At 35.5% G+C, this 10,299-nt stretch overlaps 2 protein-coding genes across 2 annotated transcripts in view; one reads left to right on the top strand and one right to left on the bottom strand.

The window, feature by feature from the left end:
• Nucleotides 1–1,424: 1,424 nt before the first annotated feature.
• The window catches only part of LOC135683047 (uncharacterized), a 37,554-nt gene continuing 28,679 nt past the window's right edge, over nucleotides 1,425–10,299 (top strand). Inside the window, exon 1 of the mRNA XM_089109226.1 lies at nucleotides 1,425–1,518. The gene's annotated coding sequence lies outside the window, so the exon portion shown is untranslated. The remainder of the gene's footprint in view (nucleotides 1,519–10,299) is intronic.
• Nucleotides 3,216–9,639, bottom strand: LOC135683055 (uncharacterized). The gene is made up of 6 exons (XM_065198190.2): nucleotides 9,357–9,639; nucleotides 6,122–6,259; nucleotides 5,860–5,961; nucleotides 4,961–5,314; nucleotides 4,190–4,312; nucleotides 3,216–3,809 (listed from the first exon to the last, which is right to left on the bottom strand). Exons 1-6 carry the CDS (start codon nucleotides 9,418–9,420, stop codon nucleotides 3,682–3,684), a joined length of 909 nt encoding a protein of 302 aa, XP_065054262.2. The 5' UTR covers nucleotides 9,421–9,639; the 3' UTR covers nucleotides 3,216–3,681.

Here is a 10,299-nt window from a genome sequence, read left to right as displayed (position 1 = left end):
ACACGGCACTGCACTGCACTGCACTGCACTGCACTGACTGCACTGCACTGCACTGCACTGCACTGCACCGACTGCACTGCACTGCACTGCACTGCACTGCACTGCACTGCACTGCACTGCACTACACTGCACTGCACTACACTACTCTACACTACACTACACTACACTACACTACACTACACTACACTACACTACACTACACTACACTACACTACACTACACTACACTGCACTGACTGCACTGCACTGCACTGCACTTTTTACACTACACTTTTTACACTACACTTTTTACACTACACTTTTTACACTACACTTTTTACACTACACTTTTTACACTACACTTTTTACACTACACTTTTTACACTACATTACACTATGCATTAATCTTTCATCTAAACAATGCTGCTTTTTAGAGTTTACTGTTAAGACTGACAAGAATCAACTAAAAAAGATTAGAGCTTTGAAACGATGTAACTGCAGTGTTTTAGAGGGGGAGGGATATACTTTTGAAAATTCACAAAAATCAAACGTTGTGTACGGAGACTTCAGTAGAGATTGTAGCCTTCATTAAGCGTTGTGAAGACTCTACCGAAGTCTTCGTACACAACGCTTGATGTTACTTATATCCAGCCTGGAGGTGCAGAAAAACAGAGATAATAATAAAAATAATAATAATAATAATAATAATATTAATTATAAACAGAGATAATATCCTTGTAATAGTTCAAGAAAACTTCCTACATAATCAGTGATGGCATATGAAAGATAAGGAATTTGATGCATGGTAGATTGGTGAAGTACTTTCTAGAAACAAGGCGCTAGCGGTAGAGAAGCTCGTCTTTTACATTTAAGAGTATTGCTTGAAGGGAGAAGTTATTGATACTCTTCATATCAAATGATTTATTGCGTCACAAAATTTTCATGCTATTTATGAAATTTTTTGAATTAGTTGAATTGATTAAAATGCTAACATGAAGAATATTTCCTCAAATCGAACATTGTAAATAAATTGCCAAGCGTCAAATGTTTCTTGTTTGACGTTATCAGTTTGTCGAATGAAAATCTGCAGATAAGATGTTCCTCATAGTTCAGATTTCATCGAAATGATAATATGTCTAGATACAACATTCGCTTATTGGTGGCCTTGTTCTCTCAAAATGAGAAAAGAGCCGGCTTAGTTTCTATACAGACTAATTTGTGGATTCGACTCGCTGTCTTGAGGTTATAGTTTATTGAAACTATGAGGTCGTATCTACATGGATCTAGGAAGCCATTCAAAATTTTCCATTGTAGTTTTAAATGGTTTTAAGGATTCTGCCTTCAAATTTCCTGTTTTTTGGAGAGTTTTTATCAGAAGACTTCACGGCCGTCTTTAAAACGTGTGTTACTACGGGTCATTTGGTCGCAGGAATTAAAAATTAAAAAGTGCAGGGAATTAAAAAGCAGGGAATGCATTCACCATTCGTGGCTTCATTTCTTGGGGACTTTGTGACTATGCTGTACAAACATGCTCACTCGTGTAAGATTATCCTTATTTCTTTTCTATGTTTGTTTTGTAATATTTGTTCTATGTAATGGCTGCAGGGTTTCCCTGAAAGTAAAGTTTCTTTGTCAGCGCCAATATAAACTGAAATTTTGTAGGTAAACAAAAAAAGTTGGTATTTGAAAATTGATTTATAAATGAATTGTTTAATTATGTTGCTTTTCTTTCTGGACTACTTTTTATCCGGTTTCAGTTTCTAAGTATCAAGTTGTTTTCAGGTGTCTTAGGGTTTAGAGTACTACTTTAAGTGCTGTAGATGGCACAAACCTGTGAATTTGCCCCAAAAAAGGTCTTGAAAGGGTGATCAAGTATTTTTTTAATTACCGCATTCTCTTTTAAGCCCCCTCTCAATTAAGCCCCATTTCTTGTTAGCCCCCTTTTTAGAAGGAAAAAATTAAATAAACCCCCCTCTCAATTTAGCTTCTTCAAAATTTCACTGATGCCAAAATAAGTAAAATTGGCCAAAAACGGAGAATTTGATTTTATTTATTGGCCGTTCAATTTTTCTTATCAAAATCGACTATTTCGAATGCTCGATTTCAGAAGATGACATGGTCCAAAAAGATATTTTAGAATTAATAACTGATGGCGATGACAATATTATTGATTAAGAAGTCTGAATTTCTGTATTTTTTATTTCACAACTAACAAACAGTTATTCTTCTATTTTAAATGTTTTTTATTACAAAATATTCATAAAGCCCTTCTCTCAATTTAGCTCACCCTCTCTCATAGGCCCTTAAAAGTGCTGAAGAACAAAAAACCCTTAGGGGGGGGGGGGGGGGGTTAGCAGAGAATTTACTGTAATCGAGGATGTTATAATGGTACTGCTTACGCCACCACGTTTTGCTTGTTTGTCAATAATCAACTCATTAGTTGATCTCAACCATAGAAATGATCTCACCAATCAGTGATGTCAAAATTCATCTGATGCAATTTTCATTCAACTTTGGCTTAAATTTGATAAAGAGGAAGTAATGAAGAAGAAACAAATATTTGAAGAAATTTAGTTATTTACACAATTTTGTTTTCTTTACATTTCACGTTTCACATGAGTTCTCAATAAAGTACACTCCACGAGAGCTAGAGCAGTCGAAAAATGCTCAAGACCAAAGCTGCCTCAATATCCGCTTTTCGACTTGGCTCTTGATCTCTTCTAATGCTTAAAGGCTAGTTTCCACTTGATCCGCGCTGGTCGCGCGACTTCAGCGAATCGGCGAACGCGACCAGTCGCCCAGTAGTTCAACTGAGTTGAACTACTCAGCAAATGATCGCACATTCTCAGCGAATGAAGAAGTGCAATTTGCGCATGCCCCAATGTACATTCGCTCAGTCGCACGACCAGAGCGAATAAAGTGGAAACCCGCCTCAAAGCAACACGTGAATTTATTTGCTAAACAAATACTTTATTTTAAACCTTTCTATAGCTCTATAAAAATGAATAAATTAATAAATTAATGCGAGTGCTATGATAAATCAGAAGCAAAGTGATAATAGACTTAGAATACAGCCAAACCAACGCGTCTTAATTCCGTTTCAGTGTCGCTATTTATGATATTACTGATTCCAATAGCAATAAATTAAAACCTCTTGTTCATGCTTCTTAATTTTCTTTGCATTATTCTGCAACATTTGTGATTTCATTTACAAGGATTTTTTGTTATTTTTTTATTTTGTTATTTTGTTATTTATTGCTATTTTTGTTATAGGGTAGATTCTGGGTTGGATTAGACTCGGAAACTCCTTATAGGTTTGATTTTGAATTCTTCCAAATTCTTCCAAAAATTCGTTTGAAAAATGTTCGTCTCAAAATTCCATATAACTTAAATTGCTGTCAAACGTTGGCTAGAGAAGCAATCTAAAACTTTCTAAAATGTATCAAATTTAACAGTTGTGAACACTCATCAATTATAGATTATTTTTAAATACTTTCTGTAGTTACTTTCTGTTGTATTTTCGAGCACTGTATGGGTATGTTGCACAGAGATATGCAAAGTTCACTGCCATATCAATGCAGCTGTAAGATAATTCAGGATAAATGTGTTATTTATCCAATCATTTGCTGACTTTTTGCCTATTAGACAAGAAGAAGCAGTACTGCCTTGAGAACGAAGTCTTTGTGAGATCCCTACCGATCACCTATGAGCAGAATCCACATGTCTTTCTGCAAAATAACCTCATTCCTGCCGGGTTGTTATTGCATTCTCCCATTGATTTCCACTCATCGCAGAAAACACCAAAGGTATGATCGTCCTTGCATGTTCTTCCTATGATTAAGAGAAGAAGAATATTTCACATAAGCGTAGAAACACAAGATCCTTAATTCGCGATAAAGTGATATCTATCTGAACCACCAATAAATAATGCAAATTTTTGACAAAATCTTTGTATACTCTTGTGAATAAACTGTAATATACTCTTGTAATGTAAGCATTCGCACTGTTAGATCAAAATTGCACAAAAGGCATCAACATCATGCTAAAGCACTTTTCATCTCCAAAATTCTTTATGGAATGGTTATACACTTAACGCCTTTTTCGAAATTTTGAATTTTTTGTTTCTATGAAAATCTTGGAAGGTACTTTGGATTTTTTCTCAGCATAAAAATTGATAACGAAATCAGAGCAAATCGCAAGGAAGAACATACCATTACAGATACCACACGTCGCTGGACAGAAAAGCGCCATTTGCACCGACTGAATTCTGTCAAGATGTTGGCATTCTGGCTTGAATCGGTTACAAAATGTGTTCGAAAACTTGTCTCGGCAAACTGCAAGAAGGAAAAGCATCTCAAAAAAGAGCTATATATTAAGGATGAGAAGGGAATGTAATGCACTGGTGTCCTCTTTGAAGAGAATACGCATGTTAAAGTTGCACACATTCCAATACACTACACAGTGAAATCATCACACAATGGAGACGATGTTGGACCAAGACTCCTGTTCCTTAACGTGAGATACACGCTACCTGGTGGCCACTTCAACGAGGCTGCCCGTTATTTGGAAGTGACCAATGCTTAAAGGTTGCCATTATAAGGGGTTGTTTGGACGTCTCCACTCTTTGAAGTGTCCGATATGTGGAGGCATCCATTGTTTGAAGGTGTCTATTGTTTAGAGCTGTGGATTTAAGGTTAAATTTCAGGCTAATTGCGTACATAAACAGTTGCTTCGTACGCCTTTAACTTTATCTATAGCATGATATGTGTCTGCTTTATATTATCATCTGTGCTCAAAGGCAGCAACCACTACCCTATTTGCTTTGACCACACAAGCTCCTTGTCACACATTTTGTGGCAGAGTTCCCAGCATCAATACTTTCTATTGCACGTGACACCTATATATTCGTGTTGCTGCTTCAGGTCTATGTAATTAAAAATTCACTTTTTTGAAAATAAAATGAGAAAAATTAGATAAATTACCCGGGCAACCTTTACTGATTGGGGTCGCTTTGTCCCAACAACAACCAGTTTCGGCACATTTGGGCATTACATCTTTGAGTTTCGGGACATTGTCACCACATGTCTCGCAGGTGAGGGCGCAATTCTTCTGCATTGTAGACTGCAATTTCTTTATTCTACAGTAGCCATAACTTCCCAGCCTTTTGCAATATGAATCTGACAGTTTATTGTAACAGCCATTGACAATCTTCTTCCCACATAAGTTACACGACTCTGGACATAACCTTTCCATAGTTTTAAAATATGGTTTCATTTCACAAAATTTATTATCAGCGTAGAATTTGCAGTATCGCTTGTCGTAATCTTTGCAATTTTCTGTGAAGAAATTTCAAAATTGTTTGTATAATAAAGATCTAACTCATTGCTAAAAGCCTATATACCAAATTGCAAATCTTTAAGCCAGGAAATTAATGTATCTTATTATCCTGAACAGAGCTTTCTGTAGTTTTCGGAAGTACATTAATAACTCTCGTAGCCTATATAAATATATGAATTTAGTCTATATATAATTTTTAGGCCAAAGTCAAGGTTATTAAAACTGTTTGGTTTTAATTTTATTATCCTACTCTTATCGCCTTTTGAAAGAAGTATGTTGCAAATCCTAACACTTAGCATCTTGTTTCCACTATCAGAATTGATTTAACTATAAAGTGTTACATATCGCCCTTATGGTACTCAGGAGTCGTTAGAAATGGAGGAAATCTCCTCGAACAGTGAACACTATATTTGCTTAACTTTGTTGCTATCTAAACATATAAAGGTCTCCGTCCTCTTCCCCATAAAAGTCTGATTCTGGGAAGATTGTGTTGATACTGGCATTCAATAACTAGTGTAGAGATAAATAGACAAGTAGCTCTCACCAGGACACCCAAGGCCATTTTTTCCTTTGGCTGCTTGTATGCCATCAGCACAGCATCCAAACATTGTTAGGCGGCAGTCTACAGGCGCTGGTACTCGACTTTCTAAATCAGATAAAATGACGCTAGTGAAGAAGTGCGTTAAAGTATGCTGAATTCAAACTATGCTGCAATAGCCTTATCTATAAAGATGCAAACACAAAAGTTCCATTGTTATCCTTTTTCAAACAAGCTTCATGGCACAAAGATCGTAAAATGCACTTACTTATGCAGAACTTGCATGTTTTCGGACACCATTCTCTCATGAGATGAGAGGCTCTGCATCTCCCGGCAAATCGCAGCTTTTGGCAGTTTGCAAAAGGATTCTCTGTTGTGTCAGAGCAGAACGGCTCCAAAAGCACCTCTATGAAGACAAAAACCTGTTTTGTTAACTGATTATACACAGGGGAGAAAAGTCGTGAAATATTTCAAGTGTTTTCTGTCCTTGTCTGCTTTTGATTTTCAGAGCTCCGTACTTCGTATCAGAACGTATTGCCTCGTGTCAAAGAAGGGAATGAAATGAAAACTGCAGAGTCTTTATTTGTTGCCTATGTATGTCACTAGTCCATGTTATTATTAGATGAAAAAAATTCTCCCAAGAAGAGTGTGATGTCATGTCAGTTGGTAGATCTCTTCACGGCAGAATAGAAGTATTCTTGATGACGTCTGTGGTCGTAGCTTAAGAACGAGAGTAGACTTGCAGATATCAAGAAATGGAAAAAGCAGGGTAAGGAAATTGGTAGAATAGATAGAATTGGATGTCTAGGCCTGATTTTACAAGATTGCATCCTCGAAAAATGACAACCTCAAGGTAATTAGGAACAAATATCTGAATATGCAGAGTTTCAGACTCACAAGCTAGCATAAATGATTTAATCTTTGAACCAAAAATTGTAAAAGCTTAGCCAGTTTAATTAATATTATGTTTCAGGTTTGGCGTGACACAGATACGCGAGCCATATGTTCCATTGATTTAATCGATATGTGTTGTGGTTCCGAGCCCACATCAAAATCTCATCAACATAAGAACCAAGATCAACGTAAAGGCCAAGGTCCTGAGTTCAATTCAAGACGAATCATTTACCATATTTTTAAACGAGTAAGAAGTGTCTGTGTCTAAAGTTTTATTAACGCTTACAGAAATGCTGATGAAAGGAAAGTATCTTCTCTTTATCTAACTCTAACTAAAACCACCACCAAGGCTTGACCATCAAAAAGCAACATATTTTACTTCAAAATAATTGTAGCAAAAATTTATAATTTTTTCTGAGATCTGGCTACGCATAAGTACCAAGCTACAAGCACCCCCAAAACCATGCAGTGAGCTTCATAAATAAAGTAACATTGCCTGATCGTGCATTGAATCTGCAATCGTGCTCGTGTAAGTTGAATACAATCGACTCCGCTTATAGTCACACTACTGGTTACTGCCTGATCAAATTTAGACCCAAAAAAGCAAAACTATTCAATTTTGCTCCGTTTACAGTCACACTCCGTTTACAGTCACAAGTTTACAAGGGACATTTTTCAAGCAACCAGAGTCTACTGTACTCAAAAGTTCATTCATCCCGTCCTTGCACGTACTCTAGCCCACAAACTGATTACATCATATGCACGTCTTTCTACACACTGCACCAAACAAGGTGTAATTTAAGAACAAGACCAACTCAGTTAGCGTGCACTAATCTAACGACAAAAACTAATGGACAAACTTTAAGAATAAAATCGACTAATAAGAAATTTTAACATATCTCAGACAAGCAGCGACCCGGTTTTACAAGCTGTCTGACAAGAGCTTCATTGGTAACGAATCAAAAAAAAATTCTGTTTCCTGTAATTCCTGGGCAAAACCAACCAACTTCCTGCGTGAAGGCAAGAAAATTAGCAGCTTTTTTGCTTAAAAACTTAACCCGATGATGTGGATTGCAGATCGATGACTATAACTTTGTAATATTTAAGGTTTCAGGTTAACTGAAATGATAATTTCAAATGATGAAAAATTAATTTCAGCATGACATTGCCTGAAATTTTTTTTGAATCTTTGTTTGCTGGTTCTATTCTATATAAAGTCTTTGAATGTCATCTTAGTTATATGTTAAGTTAGAGACCAGATGATCCATTCATTATACGAGCGTTGTATTTTGCCCCTTGGATTTCCCAAACATCAATGCGGACAAAAGTTTGATTTGAGTTAGAGCTCATTAGCGGTGAATTAAGAAAACTGTCCAGAAAAAGATTCAAATCCGTCGAAGATTTCTTGTTAGGGATAATATTAAATTGGAATCGGTGCAAAAAAGAAATTGAACTGTTAATGAAATTGAAATAAACTATCCATTCATTCTACCTCCTTTTTAAGTCTCAATTATCATCGCTTGGCAGTTTCGATGACGCACCAATTTTATAACGCTATCTTGTTGCGAAGCAAATATTCTCCTGTAGTATATAGTGTACATAATCATTTTTCATAACAATTTCTTTTGAATAAGATTTTACTACCCCAAAATCGGCTACTACAACAGTGCGAACGTGTCAAATAATGCAGGAAGATTTTGACAAACGGAATACCTCGAGCTATTGGGGCATTTGATTGCCCACATTTACCAAAAAAAATTTCATAAACCTTATTTTTTATTGAAGAGTAATAAGCCGTCTTGTTTTTGTTACGATCTGAAACCTTCAGCTATTAAAGATAGTCCTAAAATCGCTAAATAATACCAATAAAACTTTTTATCTTCATTCGCAGCGAATCTTTTGATTGTAAGAAAAAGTGGTGCAGGCTCATAAAATGTACATATCTTCTTACCCTATCACACAACAGCGAAAAGCTAAAACTTGGGACCTTTCTGTGATTTATGCATGGATCAAAGGGAATAATTTCGTATATAGAAAGACAGAATCCGCATTCTTTTACAACAGAAAATGGAAATTGGATAAAAAATTCTTCCGGAAAACAGAGTCATTTTTGGCGTAGAAAACAAAAAAAAGAAATATTTGCCATTTGTTAAGCAGAAAAAAATTGTAACCCTCTGCATATCTACTACTCAGTGGAATACAGGTCGAGAACTTTTATTTTTATTTACGATCCGTGCATTCCTGATATCCAAATTCAGCGAGTTTTCAGGCTGCAGGACTAAAAAAAATTCTAACCTTAAACATCTTGCTTTTATTTCACATTTACTTTTCATTGATTTCACGCTTTCTTGAATATTTTTTTGGTAAAACGGAAAAAATATTAATGAAACTTAAAAACCGTCAATCTAATTTTTTATTGTCATTTGAATATAACCTTTCATTTTCCCAAAGCAGTATGTTACATGATTAATTAGTCTTTTAATTTAAAGTAGACTTAAATAAAAATTGGCTCACAAGCATCAGAATAACGTCAATTAAGTATATGCTAATTTTGTCTTAAATTTTGTAAGTTCTAGAAAACTTTGATATCATTATACAATTTTACATACCTTTTTCTTTCATATTTGCACGAACACATGTCAGTAAGACACTTGCGATTATTGACAAGAACATTGTGAAGGTTCGTTTGTATGTTAACACTGATCAAAGACTCTTAGCAAATTGTCTTGGTATCAGAATACTCGACTTTCCTCAGCCCAGTCGATCAACCTTGTACACTCTGTTTGACCTGAATGTAAGCTGACAAATGCAAGTGCCATCTTTGCTTTTATAGCAGTCGAACTATTTGCGGACTTCTGTCTGCTTCTTAGCCGACCAAATATTCTTGGTTCACAAACCACAAAAATCAACCGTCACTATGATAAATATATGGCTGAAAATTTTTTCAACATTCCTTGCGCAACTAAAAGGGTAAAGGTGACTTACGGCTTTTTCTGGTTTTTGCTCTTGGCTTTATCCAGAACAAATGACGTATTCAACCATTCATCTTAATATCTAGTCTACGAAACCAAACAGTTTTTTCCTTTTTAAAAACCCTGAATCAAACAGAGCTATAGTTTTGAATAGTCTCAAGTACTTTTTAGAGGTAGATTCTTTAGTACTTTTTCATTGCTATTCAAGAAAGTAAGTTATCTTATCTTATCTGAAGATTGAAAATCAAGATGATAAAATGTTTTCATATTATTGGTAAAAAGTGTATTATGAGTGGATTATATTGATTGCAATTGTTGACTAAGGGACCATATATACCTGTTTGTAAGCTCTTTATCCTTATCAAATACCTTGTTGGCTTGCTGGATATCTTATTTTTCATCTTCAAAGGCATTCTATGACCTTCGCATTTTCACAAAGCAATTCATTCTCCTATCCATGCACGTCCCCCCTCCCAGTTCTCAGCAGAATCGATTTTGTATTTCGTCTAAATTCGATGAGAAAATTTTGGGGGAGGGGTAATATTTTGACACCGTACTTTTTGTGATGTAATCCTATGAT

This window comes from Rhopilema esculentum, chromosome 7 (genome assembly GCF_057945365.1).
Source record: "Rhopilema esculentum isolate cy_ngs chromosome 7, ASM5794536v1, whole genome shotgun sequence".
In the NCBI taxonomy this organism is placed as follows: Eukaryota; Metazoa; Cnidaria; class Scyphozoa; order Rhizostomeae; family Rhizostomatidae; genus Rhopilema; species Rhopilema esculentum.
This window is presented reverse-complemented; position numbering and strand designations above follow the sequence as displayed.